Source organism: Hemicordylus capensis, chromosome 5 (assembly GCF_027244095.1).
Source record: "Hemicordylus capensis ecotype Gifberg chromosome 5, rHemCap1.1.pri, whole genome shotgun sequence".
In the NCBI taxonomy this organism is placed as follows: Eukaryota; Metazoa; Chordata; class Lepidosauria; order Squamata; family Cordylidae; genus Hemicordylus; species Hemicordylus capensis.
This window is the reverse complement of record NC_069661.1, coordinates 134,913,627-134,941,325: the sequence shown is the minus strand read 5'-3', so window position 1 is coordinate 134,941,325 and position 27,699 is coordinate 134,913,627. Positions and strand designations below refer to the sequence as shown.

The 27,699-nt window shown below is 44.7% G+C and overlaps 1 protein-coding gene across 3 annotated transcripts in view; it reads right to left on the bottom strand.

The window, feature by feature from the left end:
* Positions 1–26,436, bottom strand: part of EFCAB6 (EF-hand calcium binding domain 6) — a 280,127-nt gene extending 253,691 nt beyond the window's left edge. For all 3 annotated transcript variants that reach the window (XM_053257507.1, XM_053257509.1, XM_053257508.1), the window contains exons 1-5: positions 26,307–26,436; positions 18,842–19,003; positions 15,073–15,293; positions 13,175–13,257; positions 848–914 (exon numbers count right to left, since the gene is read on the bottom strand). In XM_053257507.1, the coding sequence (XP_053113482.1) occupies positions 848–914; positions 13,175–13,257; positions 15,073–15,293; positions 18,842–18,998 (528 nt within the window). In that variant the 5' untranslated portion in view covers positions 18,999–19,003; positions 26,307–26,436. The remainder of the gene's footprint in view (positions 1–847; positions 915–13,174; positions 13,258–15,072; positions 15,294–18,841; positions 19,004–26,306) is intronic.
* Positions 26,437–27,699: the final 1,263 nt, after the last annotated feature.

Genomic DNA, 27,699 nt, shown 5'->3' with positions numbered 1-27,699 from the left:
AAGAGAGAACTCTCCCCAGCTCAATCAGCCAAAGACGTACCACTGTGGTGCCTGCCTTTGGCTTTGAGAGAGGCAGAAGAGCCAAGTAGTTGCTGGCTTCTGTTTCCATCTGCCTCCCATCATCCCTTAAGGTCTCCACACCTTGAATATGTTGAGTGAGGCAGCTGCCCTCCCAACAGTTCCCTCCTGAGTTGTTTGGGACCCCTGGGGGATTGTTTGAGAACCCCTGTTTGAGTTGTTTGAGAACCCCTGTGCCAATGGAATAAATTGGACTAATTTCTGAATAAAAATGGGCTAGGATCATGTCATAAATACTAAACTGTATGCTGTGGGTTTTTAAAAATTGTGTCTGTCTGTCTCTGTGTATAGTATTGAGCAGGGGGCGGGTGTTATTGTTGATTAATAAAACAGAAACATAATAGGCAAAGCATTTCGGTCTCTACCTTCTTCAGGTGCTCTGATATTATAGGCAAGGTACAGTAGCTGCACTGACACTTAAATATTAATTCAAATAGATGCTATACTATGTTAATATCAAAAATATAAAAATGAGATGTGATCAGAATTTCTTATCAATTTGGTAGAAGAGCATCCTTTTAGATGAGGCAGATCAGTACACTTCAATAATGCCAGATATTCACATTTATAAGATGCTATACACAACCAACTATCTAGGAGGTACAGTTACCCCCAGTCATTTGTTGGAGATGTTCTAGCTCTGGATTTCTTGCTCTGAACAGGGGATTGGGCTAGATGGCCCACAAGGTTCCCTCCAACTCCAGTTCATTAACCTTGTTATTGTGACATCACAAATGAAGGCTACCATCTTAGCATTTACTTGCTTTACCTTCTCTCTTAAGAGGCACTCCAGCTGATTTAATGTCCTTGTCCGGTGTTCTCCAAGAGGACTCCACCTAAACACAACAACCACCATTATCAACAATGTTACAGACCAGTGATGACTACAGAAATGAGCAAAAGATTCAGAGTTTTAGGCTGGAGACATAGGAGAAGGCAAAAGCAAATAAGGAAGGGAGGAGTAAGACTGAAGGGCTTCAGCCAACATTTGATAAACTGCTGTGTGAGCACCAAACTACACATTACATTAAGCCTGGCATTAAGTGACTAGTTTAAAACAGGAAATTTCTCTTTATTGTCACAAAGCAGCTGCAGAGGTGTCATGTGGATCGGGTCAACGCATAGGGAGGAACTCCTCCCTCACCGCACACAGAGCCCCAATCTACATCAGGACCATGCATATTACTTTCTGACAACAGAAACTTCCCATTTTAAGTCAGTCCTAAATTGAATTAAGAATCCAATCTGGAAAGCACTCCTCACACAGATGCTTTGGACTTTAACAAACAAACAAACCCACAGGAGATCAGGTCATTAAGGTTCCAGCATCTTGTCTAATTTGGTCCTAACCACTTCCCCCGCCCCCTTTTTAAAAAGAAAACCCAGAGTGCTGTGAATACATTGTGGGCTCCCCACCACACCACCTCCTTTAAAAAAAAAAAAAAATCTTAGGTCTTGTCCTAGGGACAAAGCACGGTGGCTAAATTCTTTCAAAATTTACATTCTTATTTGCTTTTTTATTTATATAGTTCCATCTGTGTTTGTTTGTTTTTACAAAAAGTTCACAGATTTCAGCTCAGGTCAGAACAAAATAAACACACTTTCTAAAGTACTTGTACTAGAGAAAGCAGCAGCTGCACTACCCTCTAGTGGCAGATCAAGGTATAATATGTTATAAGCTGTTCACAAAAGTTAATAGATTTTTATATCCACACAACAGATTCTGTGTGCAGAGACTTGAAGACAATACTGCAGAAGTGTTATCGCCAGTTACATAAGTTAATTTTTGTGTCTGACCATAGTTACAAGTCAGGTTTGCAAAGGTTAGGGATCTGACCTAATTTGACATCCTGGTGTAAAGAGGCATCCTTGACTGGTCTCCCTATAGCTCCCACTTTGGACAGAACTGAGTACTGGTACACACAGCATGAATCCTTGCCTGATCTGCCTCAAGATGCTAGGATCACCCAGGGTGAGTTCAAATGGAGAGCCAGCGTGGTGTAACGGTTAGAGTGCTGGACTAGGATTAGGGAGACCCAAGTTCAAATCCCCATTCAAATACCCCATGATACTTGCTGGGTGACTCTAGGCCATCTCTTCTCTCTCAGCCTAACCTACTTCACAGCCTTGTTGTGAGGAGAAACTTAAGTATGTCGTACACCGCTCAGGGCTCCTTGGAGGAAGAGTCGGATATTAAATTAAATTAAATTAAATTAAATTAATAAAATGCCCACACACAGAGCCCTCACACATGTCTAGAGTACTTTTTAAAACTTTGATGGTTTATTTTAACAAGTGAAAGGATGCATACTTTTAAAAGGGGAGGGAGGTGAAACATTTTCCTTAGGAGTGACACTGGCTAGAAAAGAAGCAACTTCGGAGCTAGACTAATCAATGCCATCTCTCCTCTGAAATCCTAGGACACATCCTAGAAATACTTGGCATTAGTAGAGAATGAACAGATTTTTCTTTCCTCCACAGCCTCATTCCTTTGTCAGGGCTAGTACTGGAAGTCGGGATGTCAATTCCATGTGCCAAGGCAATAATGGCCTGTAGGGAGCTCATTTTTATTTAAAAGGACCAGCTGCCTATGATGTAAGAGCTGACTTTTATTGAAATCTGTAAGGTTGTTCTCACAACTGTTACTGGGGTGGGGAGGGTGGCAGGGGGAGGCAGGGTTGAACCTACCTTCCCCCCAGACAATCAGGCATCCTCTGTGTGGTTCTGAGCAGTGCGTTCCCCCCAGACAATCAGGCATCCTCTGTGTGGTTCTGAGCAGTGCGGATCTGTGGAGGCCAGGAAAAGGAAGTCTGGCCGCCAGGTATCCATAATTGCATTGAAGGATTTCCCCTCAAGTTGGCTGCTCTAAGTGCCTGGTTCTGTGTCTGCTCGGGCTGTGTGCATCCTGAGCATGCACATGGCCCTGTACCTGGGTAAAAGGGCATGCTTGCCTGGCAAGCAAAAATCCCGGGCTACCCAGGGAGGCAGCGCCAGGATTGGCCTTGATTCCAGCACTTCATATGAGCAGCCCTACCAGGTTGCTCATGGGAACAGCCTCCATCTCCTCTGTATGGCACTCTCTTTAAAGTCAATTGCTTTCTGAACACTGAAAAGAGCTGCATCACAAGAAGGTGTGAAGTGGTAAGCTGTGCCCCATAAAGACATGAGCATACAAACAAGACGTGACAATGGTCAGTAGATGAGGCCTGATGTACACATGCAGTAGAAAGCTGAGTTGGCAGAATGTACCATTTAGGACTGATTGGTTCACTAGACAGATGCTGGTGGTTGTCTAGGGCACAAATACTAAGGGAGCACTGCAGCTCCCAGACAGAAAGTTAAGTTGACAGGGTCCACCTCCTAGATGGTCTCTGGCAAGCCCTCACACACACACACACACCCGCCGCCAGCCACAGTGTGCTCTGTCCCTTCCTCCTCATTGCCTCCCTCTGCTCTGTAACTGCTGCAGCTGCTCAGGCAGGAGCCTCCATCCCGGTTTCTCAAGTGCCCATACCCAAAACAGGAAGTAAGTGATGTGCAGCAGCTAGCCTGGCTGTGGTCAGGTGTTGTTGGTTGTCGAGGAAAGCTCCTCACAGCACCATCAGAAACTGCCTCTCAGGGAGACAGAGAGGCTATTCTCATGATCGGCCAAAAGTGGGCTAAGGGAGCCTAGCCTGCTTTGGGCCAATTGTGTGCTGCAACGGGAGCTGCGTGGCTCCTGGCAGCTAGCCACCCTAAATAACCCTTCCCTTAGCCGAGGTTAATGGAGCGAGTGCTCCGTTAACCTCGTCTTTTTGATCGTGTGTAGCCACGGCGTGCGGTGACACAAGAGCAGACCCCCAACTGGGAGGCTCCCAGGATTGGGGGTCTCTCCAGGATGCCCCACACACTCGCATGGGCCATCCCGGAACTTCCCCATCCCGATCTCCACAGCCCCAACCAGCTGCATGACAGAGCTGGCAGTCATGTGGGCGGCCGATCCGGCCTCCCAGGGTTGCCTTTTGATTGTCTGCAGGGAGAGTGGACTAGGCCCGCTCTCCCCGCAAACCCCCTTATGGCTCTTCTCTCACTGATTGTGAGAAGAGCCTCAGAAAGTTTGGCTGGTCTTGAGCCTGAGGATCACAGGGTCTGCATGGCTGAGGTGGAGGAGGTAGCAGCAATATTGGATACTAGCTGGGCCGGGTGGAAAGCATCTGCGCCTATGCTGGCCCACTTGTCCAGCCCCACCTGCTTCTCCCCCGCCCCCGCCACCCAGCGCTTTCTGGCTGGTGGGCCAGCCCGCCACCTCCTCCTGTCCGCCCATTCCCAGTGGCTAGGCCAGCCAGCCACCACCACTTCCTCCTCCAGGCAGCCGGCCAGGCCTGCCTGCCTGCCGACGTCTCCTGCTCTTGGTGGTCGGGCCGCCTCCGCCTCCTGCTCCTGGCTGCCGGGCTGCCGCCACCTCCTCCTGCTCTTGGCGGCCGAGCCGCCGCCGCCTCCTCCCAGCAGCCAGACCAGGTCGGCCCGCCACCTCCTGCTCCTGGCGGCTGGGCCAGGCTGGCCCGCTGCCTCCTGTTCCCCACAGCTGGCCCGCCACAGCCTCCTGTTCCCAGCAGCCAGCCTGGCCTGCCACTGCCATTGTCTCCCCGTCACTATCCCCCAAGTATCTGCTCACGCGAGAGCTGCCACACATGGGATTAGCAATGGTATGCCTAGGAGAAATAAATATATAGAAGACTGGATGTGGATATTGGATGTGCTCTGAACTCCTCAACTCTTTTCCCTCTCTCACTGTATCCCCAAACCAGTGCAGTCTAGTCATTCACTGGTCATCCGCAAGAGCTGGTCATTCAGTTGAGTGAATGAGCAGTCTACGTGGCTAAATTAAAGTCAGGCCTCCCCATTGCTTGGCTGGCAAGTGGGGGGGAACCCAAGTCAAACTTCACCTAGGGTGCCAAAACCCATAGCACTGGTCATGATACAATTTCAGATTGCAGCTGGATGATGCCATTATTTGCATGATGGCCTATGTAAAGAAAAACCTCTGCATATTTTTTAAAGTAGGACAGCAGGTGGCAGACTGGAGCCATTTTCTACCTACAAGAAATGCCCCCCCCCCCAAATGCATTTCCCCATCTGCAGTCAGAGGCAGTACTGTCCATTAGAGATGGTCAGGTAGATTACTGCACCACCCCCCAAAAGCCATGATTTGGCATTGTTCCTCCTCTCTCTTCTTCAAAGCAAAAAAAAGCTTACCTTCAGAAAGAGGAAAGGGGAGGAAGAGGAGATGGGCATTCCCATAGATCTGCTTCTTCCAGGAGGTGACTGGCACTTGAGGACAGGTTCCAGGATCCCCAGCTCGGAAAGACTCTGTATACCTACAGCAGCACTTACTTTCCCTTCCCCTTCTATCAGGCTGTGCAGAAGGGCAGGGGAAGTTGCAATTAGGGATATTTATTTATTGTATTATTATATTTGTACACCACCCCAAACCTCCATCTCTGGACAGTTTATAGCAACATAAAACAAATTAAAATAGAAATTAAAACCTTAAAACAATTTAAAAACACAAGTCTAGTTAAAAGGCTTGGGTGAAAACATATGTCTTTAGAGACTTTCTAAAAGTTGTCAGAGATGGGAAGGCTCTTATTTCAGTTGAATCAATGTAAGCTTAAGCAAGAGCTCATACTTTAGATGGGCAGTGCCAAGGGGATGTGTCAGGGGCAGGTGGGTCAGACACCAGTCAAGGACCCATGCTCATGAGAGGGTCCACCCGGCCAGACTAGTTCCTGAACTTCCCGGTATCAACAGCAGCAGCAGCAGCAGCAGCAGCACTAAGAAACTGACATCGCTGCTGTGGCTGGCACCCCCATGTCCAAATGGGAATATCTCCTAGCGGCCTCCAGAGGACATTCCCATTTGTCAGTAGGAAGGGCAGGAGTTGCTGCTGCATGTATCCCTTGACCAATAAATCTTGATGGCAGTTCCTCCTTCTCCCCCCCCCCCCACCACCACCAGCCAATGGACATGCTCCAAAAGGATGTAGAGTCCTTTGGGAGAAAAACCATTAGGTGTTGAGGAAGGTGGGAGAAGGAAGAGCAGCCACTGCAGGAGTCAAAAGAATGGTGGCAGCCTCTTCTCCCCATCCTCCATCCCCATCAGGGGTAGATCCACTATTAAGCAGGCATGTTCTAAGAACCTGAAATGCTGTCATTAAAGGGTCGTTGCTGCACACCTTCTTGTGCTTGTCTGGGAGAAAGAAGGCACAGACCTTGCTTGAGGGTTACCAAGCAACCAAGACAACCTCTATTGCCTTTTCTTTCTTTCTTTCTTTCTTTCTTTCTTTCTTTCTTTCTTTCTTTCTTTCTTTCTTTCTTTCTTTCTTTTCTTTCTTTTCTTTCTTTCTTTCTTTGCAGGGGTATGTGTATGAATAAGCACAATCTTATTCCTAATAACAATAATCCAGCATGTTCCTTATTGCTGTGCTGGAAAGAAGGGGGAAGCTGAGTGGTAAAAAGCATGTTCAGTGCAGGGGATGATCCTATGCGCACCTTAAATTTCTCAGTCAGCCATGTTGTCTGTGCCTCTATTTTGTGTGCCTACTGCCTCCATCTGTTGTTCCACGATACTCTTGCCTGCAGCCTGCTGCTGCTTTAAGAGTTGTGAGGTGGGTGACAGTAGCACCTACCTCAAAGAACAAATAAAAAGCCCCAGATCTTTTAAAATATCAATAACGCAGGAGATAATAAACATGTTCACCTTTGTTTTGCAAAATGAGCAGTCCTAGGACCACCCTAAAGACCAATCAGAGAGGGACTAGGCTGACTGACTCCTCAGGCAGTCAATCAGAGTGCCCAGAGGGTAGGGAGGTCAGAAGAATCCAATCACAATTTTGGTTAGAGAGTAGATAGTCAGGCTGGCTGGCCTTAATAACGTAAGGCTGGTCTTTTGCTGGCTTCTTCATTTGCTTCATTTAGAGGAGAGGAATGCAACCTCTGCTTTCTCTTCTTTGCTCTCTGATCTGATCTATATGCAAAGCATTATGGCCCATTCCCAAAAAGGCATGCCATAAAACACTGGAATGAACAGCAAACTGTAAGACTGGACTAATTAGATTAGAAACTGGCATAAGAAGCCAGAAGGTTCTTTTAGGGCATATGTATGGATTTCTGAGTCCAAATTGCTTTTCAAATAACTAGCTTAACCCGCACAGAACATCTATTCGCTAGTACTTGATTGCTCCCCTCACCCTCCACCACAGCCCCCCACCTCAGAATTCTCTCCACTCTCACCTAAGCTGAGTTCCTGCTTCTCCTCCATCCCATCGCTTCCATCCCCTCATCCCTCTTGGTTGCTCCTCCATCCCATTACTCCATCCCCCTTGCCCCTCTTGGTTGCAGCTGCAGCATTGCCAGCACAGATTGGCCAAGCCACTGCACCATAACCCCAGAGACCTCCCCACCCTCACCTGAGCCCCACTCCTTCTCCTCCCTGCAGGAGTAGCAGCAGCAGTTGACCAGGCCCTTATTCACTGCTGCTGCCACCATGGCTGCTCGTTCCCCTCAGGACGCTGACTGGCTCAGGCCCGTCCATCGCCTGCCTCTCTCCCTCTACCAATGGCCTCTGTAGCTGCTCCAAGCAGCAGTGACGGTTGACTGGGCCCTTCCTTGCTGCTGCTGCCGCCACCATAACCACTTGTTCCCCTCAGGCCTCTGACAGGCCCAGACCCATCCCTCGCCCTTTCTTCTTTCTCTCTCTTCCTCCTTTCTTTTTCTCTTTCCTCCACTCGCTCTTTGCCTCCCTCTCCCTCTCCCTCTCCCTCTCCCTCCCTCTCTCTCTCTCTCTCTCTCTCCCTCTCCCTCTCTTCCTGAGCTAACAGATCTTGTTCATCTTGTTTCCTCGTCTAATTCACAAAGTGGCAGCCTCTTTCTCCTGAAGGGGCTCCTTCCTCCCTCACAACCCATCTCTTTGCAGACCACTGCCCACTGTCCATAAATGTATACATATATATATATATATATATATATACACACACACAAACACACACACATTATTTATTTACAACATTTTTATACTGCCTATCTGCCTTTACAGAGGCACCCAAAGCAGTTTACAATATTAAAAGACACAAATTAGAGAAGATTTTAAAAGGTTGTCTCAGGCTGTTAGTCTTTTCAGGAGCTGAGGACAAGAGCCTCCTGGCCTGGGTGCCTCCTTTCTTGCCTTCCTCTCAGGGCACATTGGTCTTTCGGTACTCCTGGGAGGGTGGGGGAGGGGCTGTGTGTGTGTGTGTGTGTGTGTGTGTGTGTGTGTGTGTGTGCACGCGCACACACACGAACACACACACGAACACACACACACACACACATATGAGAAGTACATGGCAAGCCCCACCTATACAGTACTTTACCAAACGGAGGTAACAGCAGAAGCACTGTTGTGATTGGGCAGTGGGAATTCCATTAGCAGATTGGGAGGAGGGGCCTGTGATGGTTAAGGTCAGTTGGAATACAACTGTTACTGGCTGGAAGATGTGCTTGATGGCAGAGGAGGGAATTAGATAGGTAGGTAGACAGGCAGGGGTCTGCAAAGAGAGGGGTTGTGAAGGAGAAAAAAGCCCCTTCAGGAGAAGGAGGCTGTCCCCGTGAAAATTAGAGGAGGAAGCAAGATGAACAAGATCTGTTGACTCAGGAAGAAAGAGAGAAAGAAAAAAAGAAGGGAGGGGAAGAAAGACAGAGGGGAAGAGCGAGATAAAAAGAGAAAAAGAAAGGAGGGAGAGAGAGAAGGAAGGGCGATGGATGGGCCCAGGTGTGTCAGCAGCCTGAGGGGAACAAGAGGCCATGGTAGTGACAGTGGCAACAAGAAAGGGCCCAGTCAACCACCACCACTGCTGATGCTCGGGGCTACCAAGGCCATTGGCAAAGGGAGGGAGGCAGGCAGATGAGGGATGGGCCCAGGCCTCCATTGCTGCTCTTGTAGGGAGGAGCAGAAGTGGGGCTTTGGTTTGACCAATCAATGCCAGCAGCATCGCAGCTGTGACCAAGAGGGGTGAGGGGGGTGGAGCAATAGGATGGAGGAGCAACCAAGAGCGGTGAAGGGATGAGGGGGATGGAAGCAACAGGATGGAGGAGGAGCAGGAATGCGGCTCAGGTAAGAGTGGAGAGATCGCTAAGGTTAGGGGGCTATGGCAGGGAGTGAGGGGAGCAATCAAGTACTAGTGTGCAGATGCTCTGCGCAGGTTAAGCTAGTGTGTGTGTAAATATAATTCTCTCTTCTACAATCTTCCCACCAGTAGCAGCTGCATTCCAATTGACCTTAACCATCACAGGCTCCTATACCCTATCTGCATATGGAATTCCCACTGCCCAATCACCACAGTGCTCCTGCTCTGATACCTCTGATTCGTAAAGCACTGTGTGAGTTGGACTTGCCACGGACCATCTAAGCTTTGACAGATAGATAGATAGATAGATAGATAGATAGATAGATAGCTTGCAGAAGTGGATTTTCATGTATGGCTTAAAAAATCTATTTGCTATGCAGAGAGCTAGCCAAGTTTTTCTCTAGATTGTGGCCAGTATCTGTAACATTAATATGTCTACTGGGGATTATCGTTCATTGGGCAAGGATTAAGGAAGTAATTTCTATTTTAAAACAAAATGTTGCTTGAAAGGATGGACATGCAGGCTAAGTGGTGGAGACCCAAGGTGGGCAGAGAGTGGCTCCCAGCTGTTCAGCAGTCATAGAGTAGGAGAGGGTGTCCCCATGCATCTTTGCTTCTCATGATGTTGTCTAAGTTACAGGAGATGGTTCATAGCTGCAGCATGCAGTATTTATGTATACAGTGGTCCCTCTACTTATGAAATTAATCCGTTCCGAATGCACATTTGTAAGTCGAAAAGTTCATAAGTCGAAAAGCGGTTTCCCATAGGAATGCATTGGGAACGGATTAATGCATTCCGGAGCCTAGAAAAAAGACCCAGACCCCCAGTAAGGCTTGCAAACTGCACAGGAACATTTCTTTTCAAGAATAAACAGGCAGTAAACAGGCAGACAAGTCAAGGAAACCGCATGTAAAATTCGTAAGTCGAGGAAACCCCATCTAAAAATTTGTAAGTCGAAAAAACCGCATCTAAAACCGGATCTAAAACTGCCATTTGTAACTCGAAAAATACTTCTGTCGAGTAGTTCGTAAGTCGAGGGACCACTGTATATGTATTTTTGAAATAGTATTTTTGTAACTTCAGAATACATTTGTTCTACACTTTTGTAGCTGGTCTTGTTAGACAGCTCAGGAGGGGAAGCGGAAGAAAGTTCAGCAGCTACAGTGGAAGTGCACAGGTAAGGAAGCACTGCTAATTAATACTATCTGGAGACATGTAGTTAAAGTTCCAAAAGCAGTTGTTTATTTCCATCAGGGAGATAGATAAGACCTATCATATCATCATTGCTATCTACTTACAGAAAGAAGGGGAAGGGAGAAGAAGGGAGTCTCTCTATCTCAGGTGAAAGAATGAAACCTGAGACTATCAGTCTAACAAAGGGGAAGTAGAGTAGAGAAAGCATGGTCAGAGAGGAAATGTCCTTACTGGCTGTCTCTAACCTTAATGCTCCTAGTAGGCAATAGGGTTGCTGGTGCTAAGAATCAATGCCATCAGGAGCTGCATCTCCGATTTACCTGTGGCTTATATAGATTTATTTACTTTTACATGTATAGCCTGTGCTTCCTCCAAGAAGCCCAGAGGTTACATTTATCATGGTTACATTTATCCTCCAACAGCCCTATGAGGAACGCTATGCTGAGAGATAAGTGACTGTCCCAGAGTCACCCAGTGAGTTTCATGGCTGAATGGGGATTTGAATTTGGATTTCCCCAGTCTAGTTCAGCACACTAACCACTGTACCACTCTGGCTCAGAGTTATTTCTTGTTATTTATTAGTAGTAGTATTCATTTTTGAAATAATCAGTCAGACAGAGCTGCCCTGGTGACTTCAGAATGCATTTATTCTCCACAGAAACAGCCTTTTTGTAGCTGGTCTGTGCCTTACTCGTGGTTTGTACATTTCTTCCCCAGTGTGTGTGTGTGCGCTTGTATTTTGATCCTGCCATGTTAGATACAAATCTACCCACTACTGTAGTCCTGTTAAGCACTATAAAGCAAGATGTTTTCCATATTTCTCTGTCTCTGCCAACAAGCAATTGAGATTTGTGTGCTTGTGTGTGTGTGTTTGTATTTTGATCCCACTTGTTACCTACAAATGTACGCTTTGTCAGTTATTGCTAAGGTACCCACCTAGTTCTGGCTCCACCTCTGCAGCTGCCCACAATTGGCTCCACCCATCACCTGCCCTGCCTATCGCCCCCAGTCCCAGGAACCATCAGCCATCACTGGTTCAGTGGGACTTGTGGTGGAGGAGAACAGGGAGTGGTGCCAGGCAAGTTGGCTTGGCACTCACACACCCACTCAGTTACAGCCCATCTAAATTACCATGTGATGAGAACCAGTGTGATGTAGTCGTTAGTGTTTTGGACTAGGGCCAGAGAGACCCAAGTTCTAATCTCCATTCAGTCATGAAACTCAGTGGGTGACTCTGGGCTCTGGACTCAGAGGATGACCTTACCATTCTTCAGGTAGAGCTGTGTGGCCTGCCTACACAACTCTATTTGATGAATGGCCAGCCTGCAGGCAATGCAGCTATGGTTAATGTTGGGGTGGGATGGCAGAGAGAGACACAATCAGAGCTGCTGGGAGCCAAATGCACCTCATTTGCCGCCACCACCCCCAGCTCATTAAGGTGAACCATTAACTGCTTGCTACCCATGCAAATGATGATCATGGGATATCCATAAGGCACAAAACATATAAACAGCTGGACAATGGAAGAAAAAACCTCCATTTGAACCATTTCAGAGCAACAGAGATTGCCATAACCCATTAAAAAATCTTTGTTAGTAGCAGTTTGCTTAATTGAGTAATTCTATGCTGTGAAAAGAATATATTTTATGTGGATTTATTTCTCATTCTCTCCTTTTTAAAATTTTTTGCTGGAACTGACATCAGAGCCAAAGATCATTTTACTCAACCCAGGGGCGTAACTATAATAGGGCAAGGGGAGACAGTTGTCTGGGGGCCCACTGCCTTGGGGGGCCCCCCAGAGGCAAGTCACATGACTGACTCCCCCAGCCACGGACCTTCATTCAATTGTATTCATCCTCCCAAATTGATGTGAGTGTTAAGACCTGGAGCTAGCGGAACAGCATGTCTTTCTCTAGTACCATTAAATGACTTGCATTGTCCACAATTTACAAAACTTTTTTTAAAAAATAGGATGATGTTCTATTGTAGCACATAGGAGATTTATTTATTTATTTATTTTACTATGCTTTTTGTTGCCACCATTCCGCCTCATTTAAGATTTCTTTACTTCATGAACTGAGCTTCAGTGAAGGGGGTGCATTTTAAATCTTGTCTCTGGGCCTACTCCAACCTTGCTACGCCCCTGCCCAAGGCCAGAACAACAACAGTTCCATCCCCACAACAAACAAAGAAAAAAAAGGGCCCACAATCAGTTCTTCATCATGGGCCCTTTTAGAGACAGGTAGAAACACTGTTATGCCACTGACAGTGTTCCTTCTTACAGGGATTCCCAGTTGTTGTTGACTAAAACTCCCAGAATCCCCAGGTTCAATGACTATTGCTTGGGGATTATGGGAATTGTAGACAACAACATCTGGGAATCCCTGTAAGAGGGGACAGTGGCCCTGATCCCCATCAGTGAATGGGTGTGCAGCAAGAGCTCCAATGCAGCAAGAGCTCCAAGGGCGAGAGGTAGAGGTCCTTCTGCTGCCGCTCAAATTTTTCCCCATCCTCTGATGATGAGGGTCAGAAGAACTGTGGTTACATGTAGTTCCACCCTAAGCTTGTCATTACTGCCTCTAATGTCTCAAAACTTCCATACTGGACACTTATATATTTTTCAGAAAATACTGACCATTATTAATATAGTATATCAAAGTCAAGGAAAATTTTGATTAAATTTGATAAGCCATTCTATAGCAGAAATGCTCACAACCATAATTTATAACTATCTGGATCATACTAGAAGAAGTTCTTACTTTGTGCTGAGACTTTCGAGTGGCTTAGCAAACCTCGACAAGAACTCAAGATAGGGAACAGCAACTTTGCTAGTGCCTGGAATCTGTTTCAACACAAGGAATATTAAATGACGAATAGCATTCTGAGACACAGACATTATAATGTTTCATCATGTTACCACCACCACCCTTTTCCATAAGAGTAATATTCAGTAAGCAGTAAAATAATCATATCAACACATAATATGACTTAATGTCTCTCAGTTAATATGATGGAGTTGTTTTCAAACGCGTTTTTCCAGTGGATTGGCATTGGCTATTATTTTGCAAATTAATGGAACAATTAATTTGCATAATAATAGCCAATTAACTATTTCTGTTATAAATTGAGACATAGCAATACAGCTAGAATCCTTATGGTGCAGTGGGGAAATGGCTTGACTACCAAGCCAGAGGTTGCTGGTTCGAATCCCTGCTGGTACCTATATCGGGCAGCAGCAATATAGGAAGATGCTGAAAGGCATCTCATACTGTGCAGGAGGAGGCAATGGTAAACACCTCCTGTATTCTACCAAAGACAACCACAGGGCTCTGTGTCACCAGGAGTCGACACCGACTAGATGGCACACTTTACTTTAGAATCCTTTATATGACACCTTGGAAGCAGTTCCATTGGGCATCTAACCCAGGGCCAATTTATACATTTAACAGATTTAAATACTAAAGCTATCCTGGATTCCACCACTTCATGCTGAAGGAGGAGGGCTATATGTTTGAGCATTTTCCCCCATGGGAAAAAAGCATGAATTCCCCATACAGAGAAAAAGTGCAAATTACTATTGATCATGGTCTTTATTCTTCCTTCCCAACTGGCTAGAACATGTGTATAAGAGCAATATAAAATATTCAGACATCATGACGAAGAGACAAGTGAGGTCACCAATGCTATATCCCATCAATATCCAGGGATTAGGGAGCACCATCAGCTGCCACTTCATCTCAAGGGCAGTACAAGTTCAAAACATAAATGGAAACATAAATGGTTCACCAAAATTATGTCTCATCCTGCAGCCACTGATATCCACTGTAGGTTTTAGCTAGGGCCAGGATACAACATTTTGTGGATTAACCTATTACCTGGTTTTTTAAAGGTGCCCTCAACTTAATGGAGCAGATTTTTTAAATAAGTAATACAAGTATTATTTTTTTAAAAAATCACAGGTGGCAAGTGTCATCTTAGAACAGGCTTTCTTCCTTCTCTCCCACAAAAGGGAATGCCTCCTGTAAAATTATGCCTGCTGTGACACATGTATGTATCAAAGCATGCTTTTCTAATTCAAAACTATTATTTCATTCATAAATAAGTGTATGCAGATTTAATCAGAGGCAGAGCCATCATTGGAAGAACGGGTTCAAAGAACCTGGGCCGCCACCAATCAGAGGCTGCAAGCGCGGCCCCAGACACGCCCCCCGCATCTGATGTCAGATGCGGGGGCATTATTTTGGTCTCAAACAGGGCCATGCACCCCCGTTTGGAGCTGAAATCGGCCCCTGCTGCGTTGGCAGTGCAGCCAGAGTAACTCTTCCTGCCTTAAAGGCAGGGAGAGTCACTCTGGCCCACGCTGCCCAACGCAGCATGGGCCGATCTCCCTTCCAAACGGGAGACCATGTCCCCCGCGTCTGATGTCAGATGTGGGGGCGTGGCTAGCCAGGCCTCTGCTTCTGTTGTCAGATGCAGGAGGCAGGGCCAGGGGGCCGTGGCAGCAGCCGCACACAGGGCACCGCCAGCCTCCCTACACTCCTGGATTTAATCTGTTAATCAAGACATACAATTAATCTACTCACATGTCTTAAATTGAGTGTCAACTCTAGTTTATTAGTAAGAGAGTGAAAGCTTACACACACACACAGGTACACACCTTTGCCAACACAGCATCAAACTGTTCTTGCGTCAGAGGCAAGATGAACGTTTCAATCACTCTTCTGAATTCACCCTTAGTGACTTTCAGGGTCTGATCTAGGTCAACTGTCTGAAATGCTTTTTTAAGCTCATCTTCTTTTGCAGTCGCCTTCTGAAGCAAAATCTGCTCAATATCCTCCAAGGTGAGTGTGGGATCAGGGACCGAGTTGAAAGATGCAACTAGAAATAATATTATAGAGATATAACAATGTTTTTGGCCTCATAGCAATCAAAATTCATTTGTTTTATTTATTTAGAAAACCAAATGCAAATTATGTCATCTTCTGCAATATCTTCCCAAACTGAAAATTTGTGCAGTAAGTGTCCTTGTCAGCATTCCAGTTAAGCATAGGAACATAGGAAGCTGCCTTATATTGAGTCAGACCATTGGTCCATCTAGCTCATTGTTGTCTACCCAGACTGGCAGCGGCTTCTCCAAGGTTTCAGGTAAGAGAGTCTTTCCCAGCCCTATCTGAAGATGCCAGGGAGGGAACTTGAAACCTTCTGCATGCAAGCATGCAGATGCTCTTCCCAGAGTAGCCCTATCCCCAAAGGAGAATATCATACACTGTTCACATGTAATCTCCCATTCAAAAGCAAACCAGGGTCGACCCAGCATTCTGTTCTCAACAGTGGTCATCCAGAGGCCTCTGGGAAGGTCCCTGGCATCTGAAAGTCAGAAGTACATTGTAACTTAACATAGAGGCTCCACTAAGCTAGCACCACTTATTACCATTGATAGACCTACCCTTCTGGAGAATATACAGTGTTTTACATGTTTTCCTCAACAAGCCTTGAACTTCAACTCTTACTTAGCACTGTACTAGCACGCACACACACACACACACGCACACACACCTAGGCCTCTTCTGACAGCTGCCTCAGCAGACAGTGATAACTAGAGAGTGCCTGGATGTTGCATCTGTTACACACCTTTCCCTGTGCTTCCAGTCACAGGGAGAGAGATGAGAGTCCCAGCTGCCACCATCACATACTCAAACTCCCTCTGCCCACATACACACATATTTGTAGGTCACTTGCTGATTTATCTCACAATTTATTTGAATTATACTGCTTTATAGTTTTTATCTTGATAGATCTCAGCTGACCTCAGTTAGGGGTTTTGTCAAGTAAAAACTGAATGGAACATGTCACTAAATATTTCTCCTCTGCAATAAAAATACCATAAAAGGGCTTTTGGAGATGGCAGAGATGTCCACTCCACACCTGGACTGATGAAGTCTCCACAGTGGTTTCTCTCAAACTGCTCCCAAAAGTGCAATTATGCATTAAGAAAATTCAAGTGAAAAGACTCAGAGCAATTTTGTACATGGTAAAGAGGAGGAGGAGGAGGAGGGAAGCACAACTGACTTGTGCTTCCCTGCACTTTTTCCAACTTGTCTGAAATCAGTCCCATGCATCTTTTACAATTAGGAGATGCAGAAGTTCCCACTATGAAAACTGCTAACACTTTCCCCTACTGAGAAGTGCGGGGAGGTGCACATAAGAATACTGGAATGGTAGTGCGAGTATGGTTAAGATGAGAAGTTGTTCTGACATTCTACCATTATAAGCCCTAAATATTCTGTTGGTCATAAGATTGAAGCCATCTGTTACATCTATCTGACCGTTCGTAGACATCAACTACGTGACAAGAGACATCACCAGTATTCCCTCTAATAGGAATCTCATGTGTTGTTGACTACAACACCCAGAATCCCCAGTTGCAATGGCTTTTGCTTGGGGATTATGGGAGTTGTAGTCAATGGCATCTGGGATTCCTGTTAGAGGGAATACTGGATATCACCCTGCCAAATCTGGTGCAGACCTGTAAATGTCCTATATATATTCAGGTATATACTGAAGCATTATCCTTTGTTGTATTGAAAAAAATAAATCCAATATTTTCTGAGTTATTAGCCTCTGAGGTTCCCCTGAAAACTAAGGGCACTTAGCATCAGTTTTGTCTGCTGAGATCAGAGTTGGGAGGGGCAACTTCTAGAGAGTGACTTACTGGTTCTGAATACAACTGCTTGATAAGGATAGTCTAGGAGTATTCTGGCACTTGAATAGTTAAATAAACATTCCCTTCTGCCTCCTTTTTCTTTTAATTTTATCCCTTCACTGAGGCAGCAGTGAGGGCACACAAGGTGGGGTGAGGTGGCAAATAGGAGGGTATGCAAGGTAGCGACAAGGTGGCAGGGGGCCTTGCAAGGACACACAAGATGTTGGCAGACTGCATGAGCTTTCTACATCGGATATACTTCAGCCTAGTAACTATGTGATGCACAATTTTACTCTTAGCCAGCATGGATAGGAGCCACTGTTAAAGTTCCCTTTCCCACATTGCCCAATCATATTTTCCTTTTCAAAAAGCCTGAAAATTCAGTCATCCAAAAACCTTCAGTTTAAGATAAGAGTTAAGAGGCTTTCAGTTTTCATGCATGCTCTAAAAAGTGTGGAAATTACAAGTTAAGGTGCCATCTTAACTTTTCTGCCAGATAAACAGTAAAAACTTTGTACAGTCTTGTATATTATACTGCTGTAGAAATGAGACTCTATGCACCCATTCTTTGCCTTGGTCTTTCAGTTTGCTGCATCCAGGCAGAAATTCAACAAGTATAGTTAGGGATGCTCCTGGTTAATTTCTGCCTGACACATCTCTACAAAACACAGTGCTTCCCCAAAATGCCACCTGTATAATAAATGTACCACCAGAAATTCAAGAAGTTCGCAATCCAGCACAATAACTTATTACAAATACTCCTGATCATTTTCTATCTGATGCAGCTCTACAGTTCTTTATCCAAATGGTACTATAGCAGGACATTGAAACCTCATATAGAAACCTCACATTTATTCTTTAGTAGACTCCATGACCTTACTCACAAGTAGACCCTCAACCCTACTCATGCGTAGACATCACATCCCTACTCATAACTAGACCCCACACTTGTGAGTAGCATATCCTCATGACTCACATTGACATTCAAACTCACTTGCAGGTAGACAGTGCATCTTTCTTGAAAGTTGCCCTACAACTTTACTCATGAATAGACCTCACCCTTACTCATTAGTAGGTCTACTTTTGAGTTTGTCTGCAAGGTTTACTCATGAGTTGGACTGTGAGTCTCCTCGAGTGAATGTTGGGGCTCTACTTTTGAGTAAGGGTACATCTCTACTCACTAGATCATCAGCCTTACTCATGTTAACTGTAAGTATTTGCAAGTAAGAATGCAAGGTCTACTCATGAGTAAGGCTGACAGTTTACTGGCCTAGTAAGAATGGAAGGTCTGCTTGCAAGTAAGAGTGAGGTCTAATCATGAGCAAGGATGCAAGGTTTCTTTGAGAGTAAATTGTAGGTGTACTTGTAAGGGGTGAGTTCTACTCATGAGTAAAATTGTGTGGGTACATGGAGTCTCATTTCCAAAGCAGCATAATATACAAGACTATACAAAGTCTTTAGAATGTCTATGGCACAGAAATTAAAATGAGCACTTTTAATTGCAATTTCCACACATTTTGGAGCACATGTGAAAACTGAAAGCATCTTAATTCTCATCAGTTTTAGATAGGACTGAATAGTGCTGGGAAAAGAAAACATAAGTCAATTACTTTTTCTCTTCCCCCAACCTTTTGTAAGAGCCCTCAGAAATCTGCCATCATCTGAAGTGCCTTGCTTAGAAGCTTTTGAAGCCTGGAATATGAACTTTCATGCAAATACTTACTTGAAATGGTTCTGAAAGACTTTTGTACGCTGCTGTTGCTGCTGCTGCGTGTTGATGATCTGCTTGATGAAGTAGACTGGACTCTTGCATTAAACACAATTCCATGGGACTGAGGGAATAAATTACTATAATCTGATGCACTAACCACTCTAGACATGATTCCTATATGGAAAGTAAAAGGAATAACACTATGAGGGCATGGAATCGAACGAAAAGTGGCCCCACTACATAAGCAATCACTTGGGGGCAGAGATTTTAATTTATTTATTTATTAAATACTAGTGAACTAGTGCATGATCTGAGCTGTGAGATCCAGGATCTCATGCAATGCCACACAGGGTATGTTGGGGCACAACTCTTATCTCTATTGATGGTTTCAAAGTTGAACCATCAGAGGTGGTAAAATGTCTTATGTAATTATGCTCAATTGGTGGCTCGGCTCTGAGGCTCAAATTACATGGGTATATGGAGTTATTGATTCTTCCCTCCATTCTTTTTTTAAACCCAAAGCACCATCCCAAAAGGAGAGTGAGGAAAAGCTGCTTGACCTTTTTCCTCTTGTGTTTTTTTAAGCTCAAAACTGCCCTTCCCAAACTATTTTTTCACCAGAGTGAAGAAAGTTAATAGGAAACTATTAGGACCCCACAATTTTCCTCCTGTGGGTGAAAAAAGCAGCTTGAGGAAAGGACAATTTTGAGCTGAAAGACAGAAAGTAAAATGATTAAATAGTTTTCTTCTCAGTGCCCTTCCTCTGCCCCAACCTAGCATCTGCCTAAGCCAATTTCAAATGTATAAATTATTTTTTTATTTATTAAGTATTAATTATTATTAATATGTCAGTTTTTAACAGAAGAGTTATCAAAGCAGTTTACATAGAAAAAGACTAATAAAGAAGGCAGTTCTCTGTCCCCAAAGAGCTTACAGCCTTAAAAAGCGACAAAAGATAGACAACAGCAACAGCCACTGAAGGAATGCTGTGCCAAGTTGAATCCCTGCTTAATATGAAGAGAATCACCACTTTGAAAGGTTCCTCTTTGCCCAGTTAGTTAAACATGAGAAAGGAATTACAGAACTCCACATAGTTTTCCCTAAGATAAGAGAAAAACGCAGGCAGCCAAGAAGGAACTGCCAAGAAGGCAGCCAAGAAGGAACAAGAAGGAATTTATAAGATTTATATGCTGCTTTTTCATCCTGGTGCTCAGAGTGGCTTACAAACATACAATTGAAAACAGAGAAACAAATTGAACAACATATTAAAAACAATAAAAGATGCAGAGAGGCTGTAGTGACTAGTCTTCCCCTCCCTCTAAACAGTTAATAGGAAGTGAACCCCTGTCTTGTTGACTGACAGGCTGGTGACCTCCAGGGCTCATCCAACAGGTGGGTGGGATAGAAGAGCTGCATGAGGAAATTCTGGGAACAAGAAAGGAAGTTATGGCAGAGAGTGTGGACAGTGCTGGAGGAGCAAGGCAGACATGTGGCAATGGAGTTTTGCTGCAGCAGGATAACTGTAGATCCTTGTGAGACAGGATTGCAGGAGGCTTGCTTCTCATCAGGAGCCTGGTGAGTTCAAGGGAACTGGAAGCCAAGGCTAGGGGCTTCGGAAGTTTAGGGCAGGAGAAAGTGTTTTAGTAAGAATTTGCATTAGAATTTCTGTTCCTTTGGTGTGCTTTGCATTGTCCTAAATATCTATTATTTGCAACTGAGAAACTAAGAGTTCAAAGTGTGCTGCCTCAGCATCATTCGTGGTGCTTTTTGAAGTATTTTTGTAACCAATTAAGTATTCTTAATTGTATCTAAAAAGCTAAAAGCCTCAAACAGAACCTGTCTATAGTAATTGAATAAAAGGTTGGTTTTCCCCCCTCTGTTCTTTTTACAAGCCTCAGCAGGTTGGTTATTAACCCAGCGGGGGCAGGGGGAATAAGGGGGATTTCTCTGTTGCAGAACACGTCTCAGAAACAGCTTGACCAAATTAATAATTAGCTCCACAAGCAGGCAAAATGCACGGGAGGGAAGGGTTTTTTTCCCCTTTTTTCCCCTTTCCCCCCTATTTTTCCTCCCCCCACTATTTTCCCTTTTTTTCCCTATTAGCAAAAAGCGGGAGCAGGTTTTTACATTTTCCCAGTACCCAGCCGTCCTTATTGATCTCAAGGCAGCATTTGACTCCATCTCACGTGTCAAATTATGGGAGAAGTTGGAAGCCTCCTCCATTGACCGGCACCTGTTATACCTTCTTCGCACCCTGCATGTAGACACATCACTCAAGGTGAGATGTAGCACCCAAGGCCACCTCACAAGAGCAGTTCCAACTCAGAAGGGCATCAAACAAGGATGCATTTGGGCCCCACTCCTCTTCAGCTTCTACATCAACTCTATAGTGGGCCAGCTCAGCAACTCAGATTTCCACTCTCCAAAGCTCTCTGGGGGATACATTACCATCTTGTTATATGCAGATGATGTAGCCATCCTCTCAAGGACTCCCATTGGCCTTAGAAGAGCACTGAGAGCCCTGACATTGCACTGCAGAGAGGAGGACTGCCTGGAAATCAACTTTCACAACACTAAAATTATGGCCTTCACCAGAAGGCCCAAGATCCACTCTTAGTGGATTGAGGGACACAAGATTGAGCAAGTTGCACACTTTAAATACTTGGGAGTATTTTTTTCATTCTAGTGGCTCTAGGAAAGCTCATGGAAAACACGTGGCTCTAAATGCCCAGAGAAGCTCCTCTGCCATTCTCAAATTCCTGTGGACAAGAGGAGGCCATTATGTACCTGCGGCTCTTGAACTGTTCACAGCCAAGTCACTAGTTCAGCTCCTCTATGGTACTCTATTGGGCCCTTTCCCCAGGATTGCAACTCTTGAACTTGTACGATCTAAATTCCGGAGGGCTGCACTCCAAGTACCGAGATGTCTCTCCAATGCCGCTCTGCGCCTGGAAACAGGCTTGATCAAGTTGGAGGCTAGGGTGTGGGTGGCCATTCTCTGTTATTGGCTCAGACTATCCTTTTGCCCAATTGGTCTTGCCCCACTAACCCTACACGATGATTACCAATCTAGCTGGATTCAGACAATTGAGACCAAAATAGCTACTCTGGGCCTTTCCCCCTCAACCTTGCTCAACATGGACTATGATCAGGCAAAAGCAACCATCAAGCAGCGCATTATAGACACTGAACACCAAACTGATCTCAGTGGAGTTCCAAAATTTCATATCGGTGATGGGATTAGATATTCTGCTCGTTCTATAGAAACATACGTGCCTCTCTCATCCTTCCATTGCTAAGCAAGTATCCAGGTCGTCCGAGCCAATTCTACAGCTCCTTGCTACTCTCTGACTCTAAGCCTCCCATCACATATAGCGTCGCCAGGTACTGTGTGGCTGCGATCAGCATTCGTAGGCAGATGACAGGCGGTGAGTCCCATCCAGGCACGGCTCGTGAACGCGCCTGTGGGGGGCGGGTGGGGGGCAGCTTCTTTAAGGTAAATAGAGCCAGTGCTCCGTGCCACCCAGCAGCCCCCGTGGCGGGGAATTGCCTCCGCCACTCACCTGGCTCCCGCGGAGGTGAGGCCCCGCCAGCAGCCAGGTGAGTGGCGGAGGCGATTCCCCGCCACGGGGGCTGCGGGGTGGCACGGAGCACTGGCTCTGTTTACCTTAAAGAAGCCGCCCGCCCGCCCGCCCGCCACCCCACCCCCCCGCAGGCGCGTTCACGAGCCACGCCTGGTCCCATCAACCTTAATCTGATTCCCGGCAACCCTGGGCAGGCCCTGCAATTACTCATGTGCCTTCCTTTTCACTGCTCCTCATAACCCTTAATCCAGCTATTTTCTAGTTTTATTATTTTATATATTTCTATTTTCTTATGGCTTTTAACCTTATTACAACTTTATGCCCCCCCTTTAATGCCTTTTATGCATTTTTATGACTTTTACTTTTTATCAGGTGTGATTCTGTTTCTACTATTTTTTCGTATTTTAGCCCTTTTAGTATTAATATGTATCATTTTATATGTAATCACTTTTATCTGCTCTCACTTTTAACTTGTAATCACCTTATACTTTATGCTGGTCTGTGACTGTAATAAAGATTGATTGATTGATTGCATTCAGCCCCTTTTCCCTCTTTGAGTTGAAATCATTGGGCTGCTAAGCCCCAAAGCTGGAACATGGGAATGCAGGATCCAGAGTTGCTAGTTGCATCACTAAGCTTTGAGCACTCCTTGCATGGGACAGTTGCTTTACTGCCCTAGATGCTCCCAGGAACCCAAGACCTAGGGCCACTCTCTGAGTGGGCTGCACATGAGACAAGCTGACTGCCCCTAGATGCCCTGATCAGAACCCCCAGAAAGAAGCCTCCAAGACTGGGTCATTATCTTTATGGGCTTGCTACAGATTAGCCCTGGAGTCTGACAACCTGAGAACCCCAGTGCTACCTCCCAATTTTTGTTGGTGGTGGGCTTGCAAAGAGTCTTGAGTGCTGCACCAGCACCCCACTGCCTATCCTTGCCCTACTTCTGCAACACTATAGAGAGGGACCCTAAATCTTCCTCAGGGGCACAAAGAACTTCCCTAGTGTCACACATGAAACAGCAGATACAGAAAGGTAACCATCTATTTTCCCTCTCTTTCGATCTTTGCCCTCATTATGTCAGTCAGACTCTTACATTCCCCATTCTCTCACTCCCCCTCCTTGACTAGCTGAGAGCTGCCTTCTCTCCAAGAACAGGTTGAGGTTGCCAAATACTACCATTTGTTATTGCTTCTGTTATATGAACTGTGTTTCAAAAAGCCTTATCTCTGAGTCTGTTGCTCCTTTGGAGTACCATAGCACTGGCATTTGGCTGTGTCCAGACTGCGATCCCTTGTTATGCACACTTGGAAGTTTGGTTTTTGAGCGAATTCCCCAGTTAAAACCATAGAAAAGGTAAAGGTGTGCTTTCGAGTCGGTGTCGACTCCTGGTGACCTCAGAGCCCTGTGGTTATCTTTGGTAGAATACAGGAGGGGTTTACCATTGCCATCTGCCCAGTTACCCCTGCTAACTGGGCAAAGAGGCACCTTTTACCGTGGTGATTCTCTTTATTTAGTAGGGGGAGAGTAACTGGCCCTATCCACCCCCAGCACAGTACTTCCAGTGACTGTTGCTGGTGTGTGTCTTATGTTTCTTTTTAGAATGTGAGCCCTTTGGGGACAGGGAGCCATCTTATTTGTATTTCTCTGGGAGCATCTAGAGCCATTTTTGGAAGGGCGGTATAGAAATCGAATTATTATTATTATTATTATTATATTATTATTATCTCCCACGCAGTATGAGATGCCTTTCAGCATCTTCCTATATCACTGCTGCCCGATATAGGTGTTTCCCATAGTCTGGGAAACATACCAGCGGGGATTTGAACCGGCACCTCTGGCTTGTTAATCAAGTCATTTCCTCGCTGTGCCATTAGGTGGCTACAAAACCATAGATACACAGATGCAAATACCATGTGTGTAAAACCACAGATTGACAGGGAAGTGTCAAAGTGGCGCAGCAGGGAAATGCTTGATTAACAAGCAGAAGGCTGCCAGTTCGAATCCCCACTGGTACTATATCAGGCAGCAGCGATATAGGAAGATGCTGAAAGGAGGAGACAATGGTAAACCCCTCTTGTATTCTACCAAAGAAAACCACAGGGCTCTGTAGGTGCTAGGAGTCAAAACCGACTTGATGGCACATATTACTTTACCTTTAAAATCATAGATACACACATAGTATTTGCATATGTCTGGACCAACTGCAGTAACAGCACAGTGCCTCTACCACTAGCAGGCACAACAGGCACAGGAATAAAAAGTCAACTTTGTCATTGTTTAGAAAAAGAGCCAATGAGCCACATTCAAGGAAATAAAAATAACATTTCACATTATTCATAGCACACCCTCAAGTGATCCGATGCTTTCACATGCATTATCCCAGAAATCTACAAGGCAACAAAATTGTACACATATTACAAAGGAGATGCATGCAAAGGTTGAGAAATAGTGCCTTAGTTAGAGTCACCAGCTAAGTCCACGGCAGAGATTATATTTAAATCAGGAATTTTTTGTCTTACAGACTATATTGTGACAGCATTCACTTCTATCTCAAGTTGTTCTTTTTTTTTTTTTTAATGTTCTTTATGACATATAAGAGAAATTCATCACAAAATGTAGCTATTTAGGGGTTGGGTTTTTTTTTCAGTTATACCCTCCTTTTAAAAATAATTCTAATTGATAAATTATAGTTATTTGTTCCCTTTGTAATTCATACAGGAGAATATTTTACAAAGTTTTTTAATTATCTGCATCCCCAGTTTAATTATGAAGTTTGGAGCTAACAATCTGCCACTATATTCATTTTCTTTCTATGAATGGATGATGAAAGCATGAATCTTAGCAACAAACCTTGTACACAGACATTCAGTTTCAACATATCATTTTTCTGATTGGCCCAATTTGATACAATATTTGCTTTATAGAACCACCATCCTTTTAGTAGTCTCCTCCAAACAGAGCAAGAGAACTATTTTCCACTGAGAGGACACAAAGTGAGTAAAATTATCACTGCTACTAGACCAGCTTATCTTATTTATTTATTTCTCAGATTTGTAGACCACCCCAAACTTCTATCTCTGTGCAATTTACAACAACATAACACAAATTAAAATAAAAACCTTAAAACAATTTTAAACTATAGCAGCTTAGGCTGCTATGGGGCAAAGGTTAGCACTATTCAGACATACAGTAATACCCTATTCAGACATAATGTTGAACACTCATACAACAAGCGTACAGCATACACAGGTGCAGTGATTCACGTGTTATGTTGAGTGCAGGTACAGCAGTCCAGTACTTTCTATCTCTAGGTAAAGGTAAAGTGTGCTGTCAAGTCAATTTTGACTCCTGGTGCCCACAGAGCCCTGTGGTTTTCTTTGGTAGAATAGAGAAGGGGTTTACCATTGCCTCCTCCCACTCAGTATGAGATGATGCCTTTCAGCATCTTCCTATATCGCTGCTGCCTGATATAGGTGTTTACCAGCAGGGATTCGAACCGGCAACCTTCTGCTTGTTAGTCAAGCAATCTCTTAGCTTAGCCAAACCTGCACAGTTGTAAGAATAAAATACCCACTCCCACCCATGTGCTCTAACAGGTGCTCTAAGTTCCTTGGGGAAAGGGAAGGATACAAATATGATTCAAATAGCAAACTAGAAATTGGCGGAATTTTAAAGGGAATTTTTAAAACAGGATTCTTCCTGCATTTCTCTAAACAGGTGAGCAAAAATCCACTACAAACCACTATCTATTCCCTGGATCTGCTCCATTTCTGCTTTGTTTTGTTTAAGGATGTATATTTAAAAGCATTTCTTTAACTTCAGACCTATCCCCAGCTACAGATAACCATAATCTTATTGTTTGCAGTACGAAAAAGTCCTAGGATCACTATTACCTGGTTAAGTCTGTGCAGCTTTCCCCTGGCTGGAGTGGGGATTCTTTGGAGGCAGGGTATGCATGGGAGGAACGAAGGACTACGTTTAATTGCTAAGTCCCCAGCAGGCTCTGGAAAGGTTCAAACTTAAAATACACGTTTCTGAGACTCTGTTGCCGAAGCAACAAATTGCCCATTCTGATTGGCTCAGAACTGTGGCTACCTAGCAACTGTAAAACAGGTGACAATCGGATCTCGCAGTTGGAACTGAGTCTCTGGCGCTCTGTGCTTTAATCTCATGTACATTTACTTAAACTCTGTTAAAGTCAGTTGAACTTCCTCCTAAGTAGACACGCAATAGAATCGGGTTCTTCTCCCTTTCTGGGAGCAAATAGCTTCGTGGAGCTGGCGTGGGGAGGCGATTTTAGTTGATACGGAGCGAGGAGGGCTATGCGGTATTCCTTTTCTCTGCATCTTTGCCTCGATCCGGCTGGAGTCCTGCGGCTGCGGCTGCGACTGCTACACGTACACACACGTGTGCGCGTATGCAATTAGGCAAAGACACTTGTCATGTTCCTTAACATGCTTTCCTGAAATTGAATTTCACTGAAATAAATTGGATTTCCTACGTAAACACTGGTACACGTGACAGAAAGCGGGGGAGGGGAAATAAGGGAGGCACTGGCAGATACATATTATGGGTTATCGTAGTTTTCAAAGGGCCGGTTCAGAAGAACCTCAGCCATCACCTTTCCCTGGCTAACTGGGCAAAGAGGCACCTTTTACCGTGGTGATTCTCTTTATTTAACAGGGGGAGAGTAACTGGCCCTATCCACCCCCAGCACAGTACCTCCGGTGACTGTTGCTGGTGTCTATCTTGTGGTGTTTTTTTAAAGAATGTGAGCCCTTTGGGGACAGGGATCCATCTTATTTATTTATTATTTATCTGTGTAAACCGCCCTGAGCCATTTTTGGACGGGCGATATAGAATTCAAATTAATAATAATAATAATAATAATAATAATAATAATAATAATAATAATAATTATTATTATTATTATTATTATTATTATTATTATTATTATTATTATTATTATTATATGCTGTAAGGCTAGACCCTGGGCCAGTTCAGATTATACTTTCAATGTGTGTTTAGATTCCGGAACCCATGTAAAAATGATCATCCGAATGGAAAACCACACATTCTCTACCCTGGATTTAAATACTAGATGTCATGTAGGATTAGTCTAGGATTTAAATACTAGATGTAATGTAGGATTCACTATCATGTGATTAGATGAACACCCAAATTGCAATGTGGTGTGTTTTTTCCTCCCCTTTATCAAAGAGCTTGGATTGTAAACAGAACAGCCCTGGGGACTGGATCATCCAGTTATGTTGGCGGGACTTATTT